This window comes from Hirundo rustica, chromosome 3, assembly GCF_015227805.2.
Source record: "Hirundo rustica isolate bHirRus1 chromosome 3, bHirRus1.pri.v3, whole genome shotgun sequence".
Classification (NCBI taxonomy): Eukaryota; Metazoa; Chordata; class Aves; order Passeriformes; family Hirundinidae; genus Hirundo; species Hirundo rustica.
In genome coordinates, this window is record NC_053452.1 from 80,794,423 (window position 1) to 80,816,519 (window position 22,097).

The 22,097-nt window shown below is 39.0% G+C and overlaps 1 protein-coding gene across 4 annotated transcripts in view; it reads left to right on the forward strand.

Annotated features, from left to right (window-relative positions):
* Nucleotides 1-22,097, forward strand: part of SNX14 (sorting nexin 14) — a 45,181-nt gene that overhangs the window by 22,839 nt on the left and 245 nt on the right. For 2 of the 4 annotated variants that reach the window (XM_040059838.1, XM_040059841.1), the window contains exons 16-28: nt 3,110-3,136; nt 6,811-6,943; nt 7,585-7,786; nt 8,742-8,825; nt 8,962-9,062; nt 9,340-9,451; nt 11,243-11,283; nt 11,451-11,570; nt 15,812-15,935; nt 16,455-16,619; nt 17,658-17,753; nt 18,451-18,542; nt 18,697-18,753. In XM_040059838.1, the coding sequence (XP_039915772.1) occupies nt 3,110-3,136; nt 6,811-6,943; nt 7,585-7,786; nt 8,742-8,825; nt 8,962-9,062; nt 9,340-9,451; nt 11,243-11,283; nt 11,451-11,570; nt 15,812-15,935; nt 16,455-16,619; nt 17,658-17,753; nt 18,451-18,542; nt 18,697-18,753 (1,354 nt within the window). The remainder of the gene's footprint in view (nt 1-3,109; nt 3,137-6,810; nt 6,944-7,584; nt 7,787-8,741; nt 8,826-8,961; nt 9,063-9,339; nt 9,452-11,242; nt 11,284-11,450; nt 11,571-15,811; nt 15,936-16,454; nt 16,620-17,657; nt 17,754-18,450; nt 18,543-18,696; nt 18,754-22,097) is intronic. The other 2 variants (XM_040059839.2, XM_040059842.1) reach the window with 1 other exon arrangement.

Below are 22,097 nucleotides of genomic sequence, written 5' to 3' on the forward strand. Positions count from 1 at the left end.
CTCCTACATGGAATGTATTTTCTGTTCCCCAACTCCATTGCGGAAATGTAGCATCAGCAGCCTTGTTTCTGAGCTTGGGCCATATACTTAGAGGCTACCTTGAGGCTCCTTACTGCCTGTGGAGGAGAAGAGCCTCTCCTGTGGTGGGAATGGGTGATCTTCCGCTCTGGGCTTGGCCTGGGTTGATAAACCTTGGGGTGTCAAAATTTCTTGTGTTTCACTTCATGTTGGATGGCTCCAACAGTCGTGGAGTAGCTCAACTGAATTTCTTTTAAGGTCTTGACAAAAGAAGGAAAACTTCAGTGAAACAGTCTTTCATTTGGATAGGCTTTCTTTCTTGGTATGAAATAAGATCCGTGGTACTGTGGAAAATGCTAATGCTTGTCTTCTTCTAGAGGTGTAACGGTGATTCATTTAACCTTTACCGCTTTCGTTAGAGTTACACCTGACAGAAACTCCTGTTTCATGGCCTACTGTAAGATTTGTATAACTGGCACATACCTTTCTTCCTTGCTCCTGTTCTTCAAAAATGGCATGATTGTCTTCATTATGATGTCCCCATGGGTGACATCTTTTGTGTAGTTTTTATAGTTTTTGTAGATCTAGGACTGGAGCTTTGGTGTAATGCTGTCTCACAGTGGTGCTGGCAAGCTTCTGTTTCTTAGCAAAGAGGCATGGAGTGAGGGCAGCTAGCCCAAACTGCATTCCTTTCCTGCATAGTACTCCATGTAGGGTGACCTTAAACACACTTCAGCTTCTGTTGAAGATATCTACGGGGTTTCACCTAGACCTTTAAATCTGCCTTCTGTTTCTTCCCCAAAATTATTCATGTCAGGGATTAGAAGTATCCTGTCATACACTTCTTAAATCTAGTTAAAATATGAAAACATGTAAGTCACCTCTTTGGTGCTTTGCTTTTAAAAACAGAAAGGGGCAAATTACAGGCCATTTCTGCCTGGAGTTTTTGAAATGCATCTCTGGCTGCAAAATAAACAGATTTTGTTTGGGAGCTGTTGCGGGATGTTCTCAAACAGCATCCATAGCATTACTGAAAATATATCTGGTTTACATTTTAGAACAATTTCAATGCCCTCAGTATATATGCTGATTTACAGTACGAGATACTGTGTGTTCCAGAAGTGGTGCCTCAGTGATTATTTCCATGAAACAGAGGTCCTCTTTTGCAAGTAGTTTGCCTTTTGCTTTGGAATTTCTCTCTGCAGAATTGTATACAGTCACTGCCAAGGGGGTGGGGAAAAAAATCAAGGTTTCTCACGGAATTATTCCAGATGTTATTCCATATATGTTGTTCTGCCTCCTCTTTCTTATTCTAGCATTAGTTCCAGTTGAATGTAATTACATGCAAAGAGATGGGTTTTGTTCCCCATATTTTTGATGTGCTTTTGCTATGGGTACTGTGTGTGTACTGCATAGGTACTGCTGGTTAAAAAATCAGATCAAGAAGTAGGTGTGAAATCCCAGTGGAACGTGCGTGCGGGTAGTGTGTTGAAACATTTTCCCTTATTTCAAGACAAGAAAATTACAGTTTCTAGAAAATACAGGTGAAAGAAGTGACATCTGTGTAATTTTTGGTTTGAATCACTTCTTTGAGCTGTACAGAAAAATCATAGCTCTTTAAAGACAGATAGGACAAATAATGTGCTGTGAAAACTGTTAAAGCAGTAGGTGGGCAGTGTCAAGGGTTTCTGGAGTGTAAAGAAGTTGCATTGAGGACACTCTGACAGCTTGATTACTAACTGTGGTTGTCATCAGTTGTAACTCTGTACTGATGTTTTTTACCTAATGTTTAAATGTATGTGGCCAATGATAACTGATGTTCCGAGTTCCAATTCTGTCAATTTAATTTGGACAGCGTGGAAAAGACAGCACGAATTCCTTTTTCCTCTCTCACATTTATGTATTTATAATACATTACTACATTACTTAAATGTAATCTGTGTTGGAAGTCTAACAAAAGAAAAAAAAGTTGTTATGTAGTTTAAATTCCCAGATTTCTGTGTTGCTGCATGTCTGTCTTGATTTTCTACATACCATAACCACAAATAGAAATAGACACATCGTTGTTTCTCATACTGGAATTGCAGTGAAATTAAAGCACTTTTAAGTAAAGGACCATGTGGAATAGATACTAACAATTTCAAGGAATGGTTAGGAGTAAAACCCATGGAATTATGCCTGTGAAAAGTTCTCTGCAGTCTAACAGTCACCATCATTTCTAACCTGGTAGGTTCTATTTCCTGTTTCACAGTTAACACTGTTAGCCAAAGCCAGTAAGCCAAAGCCAGTGTAGGATGTCTTACAATCAGACCCTTCTGTAAAACGAAATCTAAAATTTTAGTATTTTTTAACCCATATCAGTTTGTCCAGAATTCAGTAGCTGCAATGAATTAAAATGCTGTGTGTGGTGACAGCGTTCATAGTTAATTCATTTAAACATCTCGACTGGAATTATTGGGTTGATGTCCGAGGCATTGGTTCTATATACCAGGTTATGTAGAATGTCAAAAATACAAGACAGTTCTTAAAATCTGTGAAATAAAAATTTTAGAAAAGGTACTTTAATTTTAAATAGTGACTCTTACTATACTGTATTATATATGTATACACTATACTGATACAGGGGGAGAGGGCATGTATTATTACATGAAGTAAGTCCACAGCCTTTTCATTGTATTGGCCAAATTAGCTAGATTACGACATGACATCTGAACATAGGTAATAGGAAAAGTTAGCTGGTTATTTGGCACTAGAGATAACTCTAAGAATGAAAGTTGTTCTCCATTGATGGTGGTTGCTTGTGCTGAATCTCCTGAAAGTTTCAATAACCAATGATTTAAATTCAAAGGCCAGGCTTGTGATGCTGAGATGTGCAGATACTGTTCACATTTCACTTTCTTAGGATTCTAGATCAGGAGCTCTTAATTGTACTACCTCTTTTCTTAACCCATGGTGATGGTCAAAGCCTATTCAGCTTTGTTGGGATAGGTCTGTCAAATTTGGTTTAGTTTGGGTTCTTTTGTTGTTTTGGTTTTGTTTCATTTTTATTTCCTGCTGGGCTCTGAGGTAATTTATTTGCCTGTTGTTGCAGAAGTAGCCTGAGTTTGGATGACTTACGGTAAGTCTAACACTCAATAAATGTTGTGTGTTAGTTATGCTGCATCTCTCATGACTTCATATACAGCCTTTATAACAGGAATTAACTGTTCATTTTATTTGTAAAAGACATTAATGTCTTCTCTGACCTGAGGTGCATTTCTCCTCATAAAAAGCTTTACTTCCTAAGTCCTCTTCATAAGTGTTTAGAAATTGCTTAATTACTAATTTCATGTGTTTGCATTACATTAACATTGTTTACTATACATTAACACTGTTGTGAACAGTCTGTCTGTCGTGATTTGTTTTGAAATATATTTGCAGAGCTTGAAGCTTTTTTTCACTTGTGACTGCTAGCTGCTCCAAAATTTCATTTACTCCATGTCATATTGTTATCCACTTATGTGCTTGTGTTATCTTGCAAGCTATATCTGGAGTGATCATTGTCTTAGCATCACATGCAAATCTAACCATTTTATGATTTTTAAGCACTCGAACCAAACAGTTGCCCAAATTCTCTCTGCAGCTTCTCTTGTGACTGTTAGAGGTTTGATGACAACATATGCTATTTTTTATAATTTGCTTTAGGTAGTATGTGACTACTCATTAATGCCTTAGTAGCTGTTCAGTTGTTTGTTTTCGCATTACTCATGCCTCTGTAAATACATGATATCCAAACTCGGAAAACAATCTTTTCCTTATGGACTTTTCCGTAGAATTTATCAGAGCATCAGTATGACATAGATTGCTCATACTAGTCATGAGGAGGAATATTTCAACTTAATTTTTCAGGTTAAGAATCAAGGTAATTAGATGCTTTTATGTTTTATGTGGCAGTTCAGTGTGTTGAGCTATAACTTGCTTGATTCTTGAGCAATAAAGAGTTCTTGAGTTATAAATGCAACTCATTGATTTTCAAGTGCAGCAATATGTGGTCAGCATTTCTCCTAACTGTGTGTAGGGATTTTAGTCAGCCAGAGGAAGTGGTACTATGGACTTCACGTTCATGTTACTATTTGGCTTGTCTGATATATACAGATGGCCTGGTCCTTCTTGACCCAAAGAGGCTCACAGCATCATTCTTCAGCTGCACAGCCCTGGCTCATCACCTGCCAAGATCTGTTCAGTGCACTGAATGAGGCAGGCATCCTGTGGGAAAATGATTTTCCAACCATGCCTGATTAAAGAATGACACAGTGCACAGCGGACTACTGCAGTCTTCAGTCTGCAGTTCCCTGTTACAGAGAAAACTATAATTGTAATTTTTTTAATGTTAGGTATGCGCTACTTTTGGAATGTTTGAAAAAAAGAAGTGTTCCAAGCATTTGTTGTCACATCATTCTTCAGGAATGTTGCAGTCTGTAGACCCTGTACAGAGGGCCCTCCTGAGAGAGCAACTATAGAATGATGGTCTTATAATGCTGCTACATGGATTAGCACTAGAGGGAGTGGGATATTTTTCCAACAAGTTTTGGATGTATATATATTTGTTGACAGGCCTTAAACAAAATCGAGTCTCTGTTCTAAACTGGCTACCTCCTGTCATCTTTAGTCCTTCCTGTCTTGAACCTGCCCCTGTCCTAGTCCTGTCTCTTTCCTTCTACCCAGTCTCAAGGTCTTTCTTCTATTTCTGCTTAGCCAGTGAATGTACTCGATTTTCATTGTGATACCTTTTGTATATATTTTTTTATTGCTCCATTTCTTTGAAATGTCAAGTCATCCTGTTGTCTGTCTATCCATCTTCGCTAACATCCACAGATTTCTTTCCCATGCTCGTCTAATGTGATTTTTGATCAAGGATTTTTGCCAAACCAGTCCTGTGTTCTCTCCATATATTGTGGAGAGTGTCTGTATACCCTCTCATTCCAGTGTTTGTTCTGAATTTGTCTCTTCCTGTGAAGAGACTCCCATCCTAGTTTGTCACTTTATACTTGTCCAGTTCAGTGATTGCTTTTTATTCACATGGTGTAATCTTTGGGCTCTGTGCTGGGGCTGGAGGGGTTGGTTCCTAGCTGTCAGGTTGGGTTCTGGCTCCATACGGCTTACTACAGGCACAGGTGAATTCTGTCTTCACCTGAAACATTCTCAGTGCGAGAAAGAACTGCTTTGAGACTGGAGTCCTTCTATCAGATCACAAAACCTTGTGTAAATCAATGCTTTTGTTCAGACTCAGAGAACTGTATTAGTTTTCAGAGGAATTATCAAAACTCGCTTCAAGGTCAAGCCAGAGGTTTGAAATATCAGCCTTACCAGAAGCTAGTTTTGTCCGGTTGAGGTTTGTGTTTTCTAACCCAGTGTTGAAGCACTGGAACAAGATTCAGGTAAGGTCCCCTACGTGAAACAGCTCAGTTCGGGACAGTAATGTGTGGTAGAAGTTGTTCAAGAATAGAGTAAAATTGTTCAAATATGGATTTAGACTACAAGCACCCAAGCAACCTTGTCTTTACATAAAAGAGATAACTAAGATAGATGGTGCCAGTCTGCTTTGGAGGCAATATGAGATAGAAAAAGCAAAAGATTTGGAAAAACAGTGGGTGATTTACGCAACTGTCATGTACACAGTCTGTGTAAAATTATGAACAGGAAGGTTTATATTAGTAAAATGCACGTGCATGCTCAGAGTCAAGAGTTGATGTTGTCTGCATGGTTTTGTGAATGACAGAAATGCTTCATTTGCTGATTGCTGCTGTTCTCTGTATGATCCCAGTAGTCAATAGTTTCTTGTCTTAGAGGAAAAAGAAGCAGGATTTTTTGTCCTCCGAAGTACTAATTGTACATCTAATATCTGTCTATAGATTTGTTTTGAGTGTTTGATTCTGAAGTTTGCTGTAAACTTGTCTCTCAGCTGTATATATTGAATCACAATAAGGAACCTCAGGCTGATTCTGTATTCAACAGAAACTTTTTTTTTTTTCCCAAAATTGCTAGCATTTCTATGCAAGATATAATCTTCAGTGTCAGGATTTGTTTAAGAGTGTAAGAATAATAAAAAAAATCTGTTCTCTCAGTGAGGAGTGTGCTTGCTTGCCCAAGTATTTCTTTTTTTATTCCCATACCTGGTTTGTTGGCTTTTGGATGCTTTGTCATAAGTGCCAAGACTTTAAAAACTTCATCTTTCAGTCAGACTGATTTTCAAGCCAAGATTCTTCAACTGCATCTGTTTTCTCTTATGCTTAGTCTTGCTCCTTGCACATTTCTTTTATCTGTCTTTACTGCTTAAAAATGGAGATCTATCTTAAATGATATGTGCTTGTAAAATTCCATTTAAAACTGCATCTACACTTGGCAGAAGGATAAATATTTAAAAACAAGCACAAGGAAAAGGACAAAGTTAATGACCTACTTGATGTGCATGCCTGTAGCAATACCACAGTTTCTGCTGTCAAAACAAAGGGGTTTTTACCTAGCTAATTGTTTATTCTGTGTCATGAATTACTAGGATATTATTGTAAGAGTTTACTCATGGTTAAGCATATGGGAATCCAGTGTCTCTTGAAAAGTGTAATCAAGAAATTTTGCTGATTGATCAGAGAACAGATTTACCATAAATGAATTTTTATTTAAGTGGAACTGTAAATATTTTGGCTACCTGTTTACAGAGTTTCTCTTATCTGCAAATGGTGTGCAATGGCCTAATGAGCAGCTGTGTAATAATGTGCCTTGTGTTGTGAACTTGTGTGGCTTCTGTAATCCTAGGACCACACAGAAGAGAGGAGAATCATTTGGAATCAGCAAAATAGGGAACAAAATAAAAGGTGTATTCAAGAGTTCTGCAATGGAAGGAGCTATGTTGCCTAACTATAACTTAAATGAAGGAGAAGATGATTTTGTGAGTAAAGCCATTAAGTTTTACTTGAAGTCTTTGTTGGGCTTGGATTTTTTTGTTCCCCTTTGCTCATTTGAAAATGTTACATTTCTGCTGTCTTCACTGCAGTTTTCATGCTGACTTCTGGTTAAGTTGCCTTATCTTCCCTGTATTCATTCACAAGCCAAGGTTCCATCCCCACTTTGTCTGTTTCTGAGCTTACTGCTTTAGTACAGAGAACTACCAAAAGTAGCAGTGTCAGATATTTCTGTAAGCAATGATTTTTTTCTTTAATTCTGGGTAGTAAAGCATACATAGGACTGCATGCATGGCTCTTCCATCTGCAGCCTGCCACAAGACCTTAAAACCATAAATTATGTAGTGGAGAAACTGCTGTTGAGTTAGTCTGTGATGCAACACTTTCTCTATAGATCAGGAGCCAGTAGTCTTCTCTCATTTGTCTTGGGTGTCTCCCTCAGTTAATGTTTTTCTTCCATGAATAGAGCCAGTGGTAGAATTTACTGCACAGGTTATTGTTACCTGAGCCACCGTTGGGAGACAAATGGAAAATTTTAAAAAGGGAAGAGGAGGGAATTGGTTAGAAGCAGAGGTAGATTGTACCAGTTAAAATAGAACTGGAGATCTCTGTGTGTGAATCCTTACAGATTGAAGAAGGTGTTATGGTGATGGAAGATGATTCTCCTGAGGAAGCTGTGACTACCCCAAATACACCCCGCAACCTTGCTGCGTGGAAAATCAGCATCCCATATGTTGATTTTTTTGATGATCCTTCCTTGGAAAGAAAAGACAGAAAGGAGAGAATTCCTGTATTCTGCATTGATGTAGAGAGAAATGATAGAAGGGCAGGTAGGCAGTGTTGCCGATAAATAAAGTGGCATTTGAAAGTGAACTCAGAATGTTCTAGTGTGCTGTATTCTAATGGCTCTTGCAATGTGTATATTTGTATATGTAGTCTGCTTTCAAAATAATGGCTTGAAAGTTCCAAGAAAATGAGTTTGATAGGTAAATGATCACATTTAGCATCTGCAAGTTGAGAACTGTCTCTTCAGTATGAATCCATTCTATTTAGGCTTCATGCCAAAGTTCAAAATGTTCTCTTTCCAGAAATACTTACCTTAAAATTCATATTAATAAACACCTGGCACCTTTTTGTTTCACCCACTCTGAACTTTGGAATAATGAACAAGAAATAAGTTTTTATATAATCTTAAAATTAGTTCTTAGGAGATTAAAATGTTTTGCTTATTAGGATCCATCATGGTTTGCAGTCAGTTTATCAGTATCTAGATAACAATACATCCGTATGGAGTGGGGGAAAACATTATCCTAAGGCTGCTGGAATTTGTGTTAGTGAGACTAATACTTCCTCAATAAGCAGAAAGTATTTAAAAAGCATTTAGTGATATCTTCAATTATAAGATTAAGAATGATCAGTGTTCAAGCTGGTGGTGCAGAGGACTGTATTCAACAAGTACTATTTCTGTAATTCATTTGGTTAAAAGTTTGAAAATAGATCTAATATAGTCAGCTATCATAAATGTTGGAGTTATGCAGCTCTCCATTGTTTGGATTGTAAGGATCCCATAAATGATGTGATAATTTTATTGCTACTACCGTATCTGTCTACCAGTTATGCATTTTACTGTCACACTAAAAGTACCTTAAAGTTTATGTTACTGCAACAAGGGGGCTAATGTCATTGAGATTTTCCTTATCATCCAGCATGTGTTTGCTGTTGCTAATTTGTCTCTCGAGTGCCATAAAACCTGGTTTGTTTTTAACTTTTTTTTTTTTCCTCCAGTTGGACATGAACCTGAACACTGGTCTGTCTACAGGAGGTATCTTGAATTTTACGTGCTTGAATCAAAGCTTACGGAATTTCATGGTATGTTCTCCATCACTTGGAAAGCCATTTTCCCCCTTCTGTGATTATCATTCATTACTTAGCTGAAATTTAAAATAATAAGGTCAGTGTTTACTGCATTACAAGAATAATTTAATGTCCTTGATATCTTTATTAGGTACATTTCCTGATGCTCAGCTTCCCTCAAAGAGAATCATTGGCCCCAAGAACTATGAATTCTTAAAATCCAAGAGAGAGGAGTTTCAGGAATATCTGCAGGTATCAAACATTTGGAGCAAAGAATAGTCTAAAACAACAACAACAACAAAATAATCTGGGGGTTTTTGGTTGTTGGTTTCCAAGTAACTTTATAGTTAGAGAAAGGATTCAAGTGGGCAATGTTAAAGTTTCACATGACCAAGAGCAGAAATCATTTGCAAATGACAATATCTGTGGCAGTATAATCATTTTTGAATATATTTTTGCTATGCAGAAACAGACCTTTGAAGATTAGTTTTAAAGTACTTACACCTCTTTTGTTCCTTCTGTCTCAAAGAAACTTCTGCAACATCCAGAACTAAGTAACAGCCAGCTTTTAGCTGACTTCCTATCCCCTAATGGAGGAGAGACTCAGTTTCTTGATAAAATGTTGCCTGATGTGAATCTTGGTATGTAATATGCTACTCGATTATGCTGACAAATAGTAATGGCAAGGATGCTTTGGTAGAATTCTGTGATTCTGTGAATGACAGTAGCAATGAATATATAACTCTTGTGAATATAGGAAATAAGAACTCTGCTTCTTCACAGTCCTAAAAAATTATAGTTCAGCAAGCCATATACACTGATACTTCTTCCTTGAAGAAAAAAGACATTTTGAAATTTTGAAAAAAGTGTTCTAAGTGGTTGCTTTTGAATTTTTGTGTCAGCGAGCAAGATGATAAAGCTTCTCTTAAAAAACCTCATATATAGTTCAAGAAAATTTCCGTTATTGTCACAAGTCAAATCTGTGTGCCTCTATCATTGTTTGCAGATGAGATGGCATAAACACTTAAAAATCTACCTTTGGATTTTAAGTGATTAAAATCCTCTTATTTTATTCTGAAAATTACAATATTTGAAATTTTAGTATTAGCAGGTGTTAAGATATTTTCTAACATCAGCTACTTAATAGAATTTTGAGGCAGCAGTGTGTGTGATACAGGCAGGTCAAATGGAAGCTGAGAAGCTCTAATGTCTAATGACAGTAGTTCAAAATAAATTAAAAAAAGTTGACTCTAGTGTGACTTGGCTGCAATGTAGCTGCCTCAGAATAGTGGGTCTGAGCTGGTCAGGTCAACCTCATGGCCATTCTGTCTTCATGTCTTGTGCCACTTGTGGCTGTGGTCCCAGAGAGCCATGTGGTCCCAGAGAGCCATGTCTGAGCTGTGCCGTTGCACTTCTGCAGCTCCTGGTTATGGTGGTGTTCTTCTGGGGCAGCCCTTCGCTTAGTCTGCTTCATGAGTTGTTGAATGACATTTCTGTTCTCACCCTCCAGTCAAAAGGCTTTGGTTTTGTTTCAGGTCTCCCCTCTAGATCCAACTGTACAACCTTAGAAAAGCTTATAATTATGGTGTTTACTGTAATGCATTTCCTGTCTGAGACTGTGCCTCACTTCCATAAAGAGCATTATAACAAGTCTTGGCATTTCAACAGGGCTTTTTTGTGAGGATGAGAGTTTTTGTTATTATAATTTCATCATCGTACATACTTTCCAATGTAAATTCCAGATTTAATCATATGTAGATAGGAAAAATATTACTGTAACTGTAGTGCTTAAAATAAAGCTAGTCCTAGACACTTCGATTTTTCAGCATTCAAAGTTATTGTGCCGTATCCTGGTAGCCTTATCAGGACACAAGGGCTGATCGTTAAGGCCACAGCTGTAACCTGTCCAATTTAGAAAATTCTACTCACCAGAGTTTTTGAGGCTGGTTCCCCCCAGAATCTCTCCAGATTTGCCGATTTTTCTACAGCAAGAACAGAATCTGAGTTATCTTGGTCTCTTCTGTGATGAATGTTTCTATGACTAAGTTAAATGCAGGAAATTTTGCCTGTACTGGTGTTGTAGCTATACTGCTGTTACGGTGCTAGAGCTGTTTATGGTTAAACTCTAGAAGAGTTACAAGGTAGACCTTCAGTACTTTATTGTGTTTTTTTAAAAAGTATTCAGATTAATAATCTGTACATTTTTAAGTGTCTTTTCTTGGAGAGTACTAATCACTAGGTTACAAGCTGGTTATGTGCAAAACTATTTTCGTAGGGTTTTCTGCCAAATCAAAAAAAAACCCAAGTAAATTTTAAAGAATTACTGTATTTTTAAATAACTGCTAGACAATAAGTACATAAAATCTATGGAGAAAAATGCCTTTCAAATCAGGCAGTGATAACAGAAAGTTTTTGTTTGTTTCTAACTGTAGGTAAAATCATAAAATCTGTTCCAGGAAAGCTGATGAAAGAGGTGAGTAGGTCTTTCAGGTTGCCAATGTCTTAACTTCCTTAGCTAATTTTACAGGATTACTAAGTTGCAGGCTAATCAAAACTTTGTTTGAAAATTCTTTTTTGTTGTTGTTTTTGTTTTCACTTTCCTGTAATTGTGCAAGTGACAGGTCACTCATCTTTTTTCAGAAAGGTCAGCATTTGGAGCCATTCATCATGAATTTTATCAACTCCTGTGAATCTCCCAAACCTAAACCAAGCAGGCCTGAACTTACCATTTTGAGTCCCACTTCTGAAAATAACAAGAAGGTACAGTAAGTCATGTTCCTTTCCCATTTTACAGAAGTGGGGAAATCTGACCATACATTTTCCCTCATACTAGCGAACTGTCTTAGAACTCATTAACTAATATTATTTCAGATGAAGCTAAGCTGGAAAATGCTGTCTAGGAATGCAGACACTGAGAGTGTTCAGTCCAAAGGCCAGACCAAAGGCAGACTGGAGTAACACACTTTCTTACTCTCCAGAGAAGTGTGGCATAGACTTGAGCTGTTCAGTTCTGCACTTTCATTTCTGTTGTGAGATATGACGTCTTTGTGCAAATGTGTAGCTTTGCAGTTCCTGAGGGAAGCCTACAAGGAAGATGGAATGGGACTTTCACGAGGACATTTAGTGACAGGACAAGGGGAAGTGGAACTGAGAGTAGGTTTTGATTAGATATTAGGAAAAAATGTGTATCTGTGATGGTGGTGAGATTCTGCAACAGATTGCTCAGAGAGGCTGTGGATAACTCATTCCTGGAAGTATTTAATGCCAGATTGGATGAGCTCTGAGCAGCCTATGAAAGGTGTCCCTGCCCATGGCAGGGGTCTGGGACTAGATGCTCTTTGAGGTCCCTTCCAAGCCAGTCCATTCTGTGATTCCGTGCAGTAAATGCTGTGCAATAGCAAGGCACCTCACTTCTGGTAAAGGAGGTGAATGCCAAATGTCTGTACCAGGACTGTGTGAGCTGCCTGTATGGAATCAATGTGGACATCTGGCACGCAGCCAGAGAGACGAAAGGTTAGCACTTCCTGAGTGCCCATCTCTGAGAAGAACATGTTTCCTCATAGCAAGAGAGTTCTTTAGTTTTTTAGTAGATGATAGTTGATTTCCAGCTAATGCTTGTATTGCCACCATGTTTTCATGTGTCTTTTCTGACAGAGATCTGTTTATTTCAGTTTCAACACATTGGACTGTGCTGAGATTACAGTGCACGTTCCCTGGTGCTTGTGCTGCCATGAGTGGGGCACATGCAGGCTTCCCTCTTCCTCAGCAGGCTGAATAAGAAATGCCTGAAGGTCTGTCTGGGCAGACCCAGTCAGAAATGTCCCTAATGCTCTTGACAGATCTTCTTCATGCCCCTTCCTTTTGAATGTTCCTGGGGTGTGTGTATGTTTGTGTGTTTTAAATATTGGTGGAAAGGCTTCTAGTTAAAAATGCACAATGAATGTGGGCAGTCAACCCCAGTACAACCAGGAGCAATTGGATTTCATTCTGTATTAGATCCAGTAGAATAAGAGTTACCGACCTGCCTGGTTAAAAAAAACCAAAGTGAACAAAAAACTCAGTTTCCCCCTCCTAGGGGCACTGGAAGGATTTCTGGCCATGTTTCTGTTCTGAAGTAAGCAGCTTGATCGTCTTCTGAAAATACTTTTGTCCAACTTGCTGTAATATATTGGTCAGGACTTCTCAGCTGATGCAGACTTTGCAAAATGTGCCAATAAAGACACGGTTCTGCTGGCTTGTGATGGCCTGCCAACAGCAGTAAAAGCTGGTTTTGGAACACCAGCAGTGTAATATATGTTTTTGAGTAGCTACTTGGAGGAAAATGTGGTCACTCACACTGACTGATATGATTCAGACACTGCATACAATCTTTCTTCTTACCATTTTGATATAATCCTCTGTACTTTTTAAATGAGCAGGAAGAACAGGAGAGAGGTTTATGCCTCTGGCTGTAGATACTGTTCATAGTCATGGTATTGTTTTTGTACAGTTCACGCCTGTGCTGGAATGTATGGGTGTATATTTGCGTATGTACTCACCATCGAGTAACTTTTTTTTTTTTTTCCCCCTGTGAGACACTTTATATGAGTATTCATGCTTCCTTTGCTTGCTTTTCCCAGTAATAGCCTGTTGTGCAAGGAATTACTTTGTTTTTCTTAATACAGGCCTTTTATCTTTCACTGACTTCAAGAGCTTGACTCCCATTATTAATTAATACTAATTCACAGAATTTCCTCATTGTAAGCCTTTGAAGAATATTTCGTGGTTATAATCATGATTATTGTTCAATCTTAAATATATAAATAATGATAGCAGAGGTTTGTGGCGTTAGTCTCAAATATTAGCATGCACAGAAACATCTAAAGCAAAATCCTGTGCTTATCTGAATTGTGAGTATAATCTCAACTTCTGTGCTAGATAACGAATTGTGTGTTTCTCATTTGAATTCCTTCAGAGCCAAGATACTGGAAGGTGCAAAACATGGAAGTAAAAGTCTAATGCTGCTTTGTATTATGGCTGCTGCAGTGCATTGCAGATTGCATTCTGAAATGCTTTCAAAGTGTGCCTCTGATCAAGGAACCGTTACTGTTTAAGGTGCAATACAGATTATCCATGTATGGAGGTACAATCAGCATTCAGAAGATGCTGCTTCTGGTTTGGGATGAAAGTGGAAATAGTGCTTGGAAGTCAAAAAGCTTTGCCCTAAGCTGGCCTTCATGTTTGATTTTTTTAATAGGTTACCTACCAGATTGCTGTTAATGATTTAGTTTGGCCTCCAGACACTGCACTGAGCCTATGTCTACATTGCACAATGGGCTGCTTTGAGTTGGCTCAGTATGTATCACCTTTGTCAGGTCGTGGGTTGCATCTAAAAATAAAGGAGGCTTTTGTTTAAGTTACAATACTGCAGCTGAGGTTCTTCTGCTGTTCTGGTTTCAGTATTAAGGAGGATGTAGACTTCATTTTACACAGAGTTTTTTAAACAACCTATCAGGGATGCTTTCATAATGTAGGTGTGAATAATTATGTGTTCTTTTTAAGTTTGTTACATTCCTGGATACCAGTCATCCACCAGTGCATTAGCCATATTTGCCCTTGTATGTAATAAGTTGGTGGTGTTTAGTTTGAGTGAACCTTGTGAAGGTAATACCAGCAGCTCAGCACTTAACAAAAGAGAGGGCCTGAAGGAGTACAGGTCAAAACCCTGACTCTTGCCAGATGTCCTGATGTAATTTTTCCTAAGAGTGCAAAGCATTCTGTTTAGAGAGTTGTGTGATTCAAAGATTGTTGTGATTTGCATGTTTTTGACTTTATTTATTTTGGGGAGAATTGCAGTACAGAAAGCGAACCACATATAAGCAAATTACTTCCTGTTCCTTGGAGCTAATGTTATTTTGGGAGTGGTAAAAAAACCCTCTGTGAGTGGCAATCACCTCAGCCTAGGCAATCCTGTGATTATGTTGCATTTGCTTCTAGTTCTAGGATTTTCTTAGAACCCTGGCATAAACTTTGGAACTTTCTTTTCATAATACAGAGTATTTTGTATAAATCCTATTTTATATCTATTTATTCACTATTTGGGGGGTGAGTTAATTAAAAATAAACTGTTAGTGGGGATTGGTAGGTATTAAACATGGAAAGCATCAGGATTTAGAGACTTTTTCCTTTCCCTCTGTTGGGGCTCACTGACCTGGGGGAAAGGGAGGCAAGGACTACTACCTAGGTGTCTTGGGACCCCTTTTGGTGTGCAAGGAAGAGCCTCTTGGGGTTTTGCAAGAATCTTGGGGTTTTGGAGTACCTTTTCAGAAATAACCAAAGGCAGGGAAATAGAGGGATCAGGGAGGAGGGTGATGACGTAGGAGAGTAGAAGGGCTAAAGGAATATAAGTGAGAAATGAGATAAATGGAAAGAAACCCAAATGGTAGTTCATTAAGGTTTTACTATAAATAATTAAGCTGGCAGGGGGAAAAGATCTTTCTCTGTGTAAAAGACTTGCATATTTTGTGTAGAAACCATTGTATTTATTTCAAAGTGGCAACCAACAGGAACTTTTAGGAATACTTTCATGTTATAGGCTTCCCTTGTGATTTAAGGCAGACAAGCTCTGTATCTCTTAGCCCCTCGTTTTCAGAACAGGGTGCATCAAGGAAATCCGGACCTGTGATAAAAGTCTAGATGCAATACAATCATACAATTGTTTAGGTTGGAAGAAGGTGGTGGGAGCAGAAAGGCTCATGAACTAATGTCTCAGTGCTGATTTGTTCTGAACGCAGGTGTTTTGGTTATTGTCTATCTTGGCAACATGTGTTGTGCTCTTTATTGGAAAGTGAAGGATTTGAAAATACAAAACTGGAAACTATGAAACAAAACAACACCCCTGATCAGTTCTTTGAAAGCTCTGGAAAGAAGCTACTTCTATGAAAAGGAACCAACCCAAAGGACTGGTGGCTATCGTTTTGCCTTTGAATGCAGTGATTTCAGTCTTATATTTCTGTTTTTAGCTTTTTAATGATTTATTCAAGAACAATGCAAACCGATCTGAGAATACAGAAAGACGACAAAATCAGAACTACTTCATGGAAATGATGACTGTAGAAGGAGTCTATGACTACTTAATGTATGTGGGTAAGAAGTGATTTCTCTTAATTATTCATATACTTCATGACAAATATGAAGTTCACAGTTTCTACTGAGAAATGAAATTCTATTGTAGCAGACATATAACTCAACACTTTCAAGCTAGTATACGACTTCATAGCATGGTCATTCCTTAGAAGACTTTATTGTGGTGCTAAAATGTCATTTATCATTCATCATTGCTTTGTTGCTTTATGTCTCCATCCTTCTGCATCTCAGTAGTATGAGTTTATGAGAGTAGTAAAAAAGTATCCCTTTTCTGGGGTCTGCCTAGGCTGCTGGTAGACTCTGGGAATTGGAATTGTTAAATTAATAGCAATAGCTGAAGGAAGTATTTGAGAAGCACTGTGGAGAATATCAATATTTTCCATGCTGCACTAACAAAACTGAAATATTCTTTTCTTGCTTGCATATTTTTTTTCCTTTTGAATAAATGAGTATTTTATCATGAATATTAGGAGACCCTCATATATGTTACTATTCATGGATGTTGCTGTGACTTTGCAGGTAGGGTAGTTTTCCGCATTCCTGACTGGCTGCATCATCTCTTGATGGGAGGAAGAATTCTCGTCAAAAATACGTTGGAGCTATACACAGATTATTACCTGCATAACAAGTTAGAGCAGCTGTTTGAGGAGCACCGGTTGGTTTCTCTGATAACACTGCTGAGAGGTCAGTAATAGTTACATCTTTGATGAAATAATACTGCTCATTCTGGGGTCCGAAATCCCTTCAGCGAAGTTTCTGAGTGCTAACCTTTGCAATGCTGACTAACTGGTGGAGTATTAAAAATCAAGTGGGCCTGGACTAACTTCAAAGCTTGTTTTGGAAAGATGTTGAGTCACCTATGTTGTCTGTCAGGGATGATTACAGAAAAAACGTGTTATGAATAGTAATTTGCTTGGGTGTGCAAAGAACAAGAAAAACAGAATGAAGGTGGTTTAGTGTATCAACACAAATGTTTCATGAAGTTGTCAAGTTACTTCACTTGTGTACTACATCAGTCTTTTATTGTTCATTTTTTGGTTCTCTTTGTTGTGGTTGGCTCTTGAGAGTGCTTGAGTGTTCCCGACCTTCAAATAAGGGAAGGAGAGAGCAACTAAATAAAATTTTGAATTACCTCACAACTGTGGAGTATTACCTGACTGCAGTCTGACCCAGACAATGCATCTGGCCAAAACTCTGGAGTCAAGACAGCTCTGTCCTTATCAAACCAAAAATGAAGCTTGTGAAAGACAAAAAAGGAGTGCAGTAAGACTTTCAGAGCCTAAAACCAAAACTGAGCACCTCTTATTTCAGACAAAAAGCAAGTTTTGCTTTCTCATTCATAGGTAAATTTGAAGTTTTTGACAGTTCCAGACAGTGTTTTAGCATGATGTAAATACTGCTTATAGTTTTGAAATTGTGAGTAAGGAGGTCATAACTAACCTAAAGTAGAATTGATCCAAACTTAGAAGAGAATGCTTTAAACTTTGAATAGAATGGAAACAAATTGTGAAAAGATGATTATGCTTTGAACAGCGTGGGTATTCTGGATTTGATCGGGCTAATGTAAACAAAAAGTATGATCTGACAAGACTAGAATTCCCTTCTAATCAACACAATAGAGAGAAGAAATTCAGTTTCGAAGCCACAATCCAAAACACATTTCTGTGTCAGTGATGTGTAGCTGCCTAAAGATACATTTTTTTCAATGTGTCTTCGCTGCAGATGCCGTGTTCTGTGAGAACACTGAGCCTCGCTCTCTCCAGGATAAACAGAAACGAGCAAAGAAGACTTTTGAAGAAATGATGAGATATATTCCAGGTTCTGTATTCCATGACTGCCTGTTTGAGTGTGGTTAATTGTTCAAGCAGATATTTAACCCAAATACAGTCACACTATCTTTCCGAATCAAATAATACTCGGGCTGCTGAGATTTGAGTTGACTGGAATACCAGGTGTAAAAACCCATCAGTTCAGTTTTGTCGTTTAAGGCTGCTGATTAAGGTTGTAGCAAAGTGATTAATAAAGACATGGTGATGGAAATCAAGAGCTTTACACGTGTATTTAATACCGTAATTTTTCACCTTTTGAATGTTCCTATGGTTTGTATTTTATCCAGATGAAAACTGTGTTAAAAAAGGCACATCATTAAGCTGGAAGGTACATCTGAGCTCTCCTGGCACTGTATAAAGTAGGAAAAAGGGGCCCATTTATTTGAAAGTAATTTTAAAAAATCAGCTTGTGGTTTATTAAACAGTGCATTAGAATAAAATATTGATACTATAAAAGTGTAGTAATTACTTAGGTGTGGAGCTCTGAAGGAAAAGGAGGAGAAAAGCATGAACCCAGAAGTGTAGGCTTTTTTTCCATTTACCATTTGAGAGAGAAAAAATTGAACTCTTTCTTAAATTTAAACAGTTTTTTTCTTATTAATTACTGGAGTTCTGTAACTGCATCATAAAGCTGCTTTGCAGTGCTTCCTCATGACTTGTGTATTTGTTTTTGGAATTTGGTCTAGATTTAATAGGCAAGTGCATTGGGGAAGAGGCTAAATACGAAGGCATCAGACTTCTGTTTGATGGACTGCAGCAACCAGTGCTCAACAAACAGGTAACACATAATGTGTGACAAACTTGCCTTCTGGCACAGCATTTCCTGTAGTGAATGTTTGATATAGCAGAGGGATAGGCTGTTACTCAGAATTAAGAATAAAAAGCAGTAGTTTTGCCTTGGAGTGTCCTTAATTTTCTGTATTTTCGTTTAGTTAACTTATGTGCTGCTGGACATCGGGATTCAAGAGCTCTTTCCAGAGCTGAGTAAGGTATGTGCTAAATCCATTCAAGAACTGCAGAATTCTTCAAGCTGCTGCTGAGTCTGGTCACTGGTGCATTTTTGCTGTTGTTCTCTATTACTAAATCAATTCTAAATTTTGGGGAAAGTATGTGTTTTTCCAATATGTTGAAATAATTGAATTCTCGATTACTTACATTTTGGCTGTAGCTCTTTCCAAATCAGCTCAGGCCCATTTGTTTAGCATGCAGCAAGTCCAAGCTGCCTTTCAGTAGACTTGGACAGATTAACAGCAGTTGGCATCTCTGTGCCTTTCTCTTTGTCTCCACTCTATTTTATGCATTTCCCAATTTAGGAAAGGAATTCTGTATGCAAAGCTCATGTCAAGCTGCAGCATTTTTCTTGAGAATATCTGGCAGGAGGATTTCTTACCTCTAGTTTGGTCACTGCAATGTTAACTTCAGCTATCCAGATAAAGGAGAAAGAATTTGCACAACAAATTGCTATATAAGTGCCTATCATTAGGTTTGGGATCTGTCTGGTATTTATACTTACGTATATCAAACCTTCACAGATTTTTATATAGTAATTTTACAGTTTGATCTTCTTGACAAGGAGATAGTTAGTTTTCTACTGCTAGTTAGCTAGTAGAAAAAACCCCAAACAAATTAGGAAAACCCCCTCACTAACAATAAATGCTTGTTGCATGACCCCTGTGCCTGAGAACTGCTGAGTGCCAGCAGTGATTTGTTTTCAATGACAAACAGAAACAAATACAAGATATTGGAACAAGCCAGGACGCTTCCATTGTTTTCAGTGAAATGAGGCTGGCTCAGCAAGTCTGACCTACTTTGTGCTTCAGCTCTGAAGCTGCCCTCCTCAAGTCTGCTCAGACAGCTAAAAACAGATGAAAGAAGACCCATCTGACTGAGGGAACAAGGAAATAGCTTCGGAACTCAAGTGCAGAAAAAAAGACCTGATTTAGCCCTCTGTTTTACTGTGCTGAGCTGGTTTTGTATCTCAGCAGCTAATTATATATATGTATTGGAACACTGATCTTTCTTCAGTTGATTATGGAGAAAAATGAGTGGCATTTAAACGGTCTTAAAGCACCAGTCAGGCCTAGAGGGTGGTGATCAATGGAATGAAGTCTAGCTGGAGGCAGGCCAGTAACAAGGGAGTTACCCAAGGGGTCAGTTGTGGCTCCAGTCCTGTTTAACATCTTCATGAATGATCTGGATGATGGGCCAGAGTGCAAAGCCTGATGATGACACAAAACTGGGAGGAGTGGCCGATAAACCATAGGGTCATGCTACCTTCCAAAGGGAACCAAGCAGGCTGGAGAAATGGACAGACAGGACTCTCATGAACGTCAGCAAAGGGAAGTGCAAAGTCCTGTTCCTGGGAAAGAACAGCCCCAGGTGCCACGATGGGCTGGGAGGCAATCAGCTGTAAAGACACAAAGTTGAACAAAAGACTGATGGTATCCTGGGCTGCAGTAGGAGCAGTGTTGCCAGCAGGTCAAGGGAGGTGATGCTGCTCAGCATTGCTGGGGCTACACCTGGAGTGCTGTGTCCAGGCCTGGGCTCCCCAGTACAAGATAGGTATGGACATACTGGAATCTGGTGTAGAGCCATGGGATGATGAAGGAACTGAAGCATGTCTCCTATGAGAAGAGGCTAGAGAGCAGGGCCTGTTCAGCCTGGAGAAGAGAAAGCTCAAAGGGTCTTACTGATGTCAATAAATACCTGAGGGAATTGTACAAAGAGGACAGAACCAGTGGTGCCCACTAACAGGACTGGTGGCAACAGGCACAGGCTAAAATACCAGAGCTTCCCTCTGTACATCAAGAAACACTTCTTCACTCTGAGGGTGACCAAGCACTGTCACAGTGCCCAGGGATGCTGTGGGATGCTCATCCTTGGAGATATTTAGAAGCTGTCTTGAGCAACTCTAGGTGGCCCTGCTTGAGGTCTAGGCCAGGTGACCTCCAGAGGCACCTTCCAACCCCAGCCATGCTGTGATTTCATAGCGGTGTATATTTAATGGGCAGAAATATTTTTTCTTCAAAAACAAATCAAGAGAAAGATTATTCAAGGTAAATCAAGATCATGTTTTCTCCTTCTTAATCTGTTCTTTGTTCCTGCGTAACTGTGACACTGCCTGGCTGCTCTGCAGTGTTTCAAAACCACCTGCAGGGGAGGGACCTCTAGTGCCACCTTTGCTCCTGGTGAAATGGCATAGGGGAGGGGTGGGCTCCCCCTCTCCCCTCTGACTGAAGCTGATGGGGACAGAGCAAGGGAATCTCCAGCCCAGACTTCAGTACAGGAAAGGAAGAAAGATACTTCACCTGGGAACTTGTGCTTATTTCCTTATTTCAGGTATACTGAGAGAAATACAGAACAAAGTGCTGCCTCTGTGATGTCTGGCAGTGGGACCTGCTTGTCTGTGTACCAGCACTGAGAGGGGAAATGCAAGTTGGAGAGGGTATGGGTGGAGGGATGGCAGTGGTTTTCATTCAGAGCCCTAAAAACATTTTTCCAAAATCACTGCAAGCACTTGGCACTGTGAAACCACTTGGAAAGAGAATTGTTTCTTCCTAATAACTGCAGTGGGGAAGCTTAAAAGTAATGACCAGTTCTTACTTAGCTATCCATTATATTGGGGGGAATCAATCCAATGCCAATCCAATCAATCCAGTCAGCATAGACTGGCCCTTTTTGAGTTGCTTCACGTTTTTGTAGTTACCGTGAAGAATGGAAGAATGTTTCTGGCCAGTCAGCTTTTAAAGGGGAAACTGAGCATCCCAGAAGTTTTGTTTTGAGCACTGCTCCTTTGGCAGGAAAAACAGTGGTGAGCGAAATGGGAAGATTTTCCTTAGCGGGGATGTCAGGCTGCTTCCCACTCTTGAGATTGGTATCTCGAAGGTATTTCCTGCTGCACGTACCAGTGCGGATATACTCCGGATCACTCGATGTGTGCTGTGTTTGATGGCAGCATGTGCAAGTGAGCGAGCTCCAAGAGCTGAAAAACTCCTCTGAGATAGTGTACAGCCAGTCCCTTGCGAGTCTATCAGACAGGATACGAGGAGAAGAGTCAGCTGAAGGGGGAAAAAAGGCTGCAGAGTGAAAACAGAAATCCAATTGAAAAAATATCTCTCCAGTGCTATTCCCAGAGCAGAAAATGGCTGTGTTAAGAAAACTGCGTTTAGCAGTTAGGAATGGGGGAGTGGAGAACTTCTAAAGAAGAAAACACCTATTTTGAGAAATAGTATTAAAACCCAGTAGCCTTCCATTCTCTTAACTCTGGTTTCAAGTGAATGTTTTCAGATACCATTAATCATTGCAGCTCAGTTCAGTCATTTCTTTGTAAATA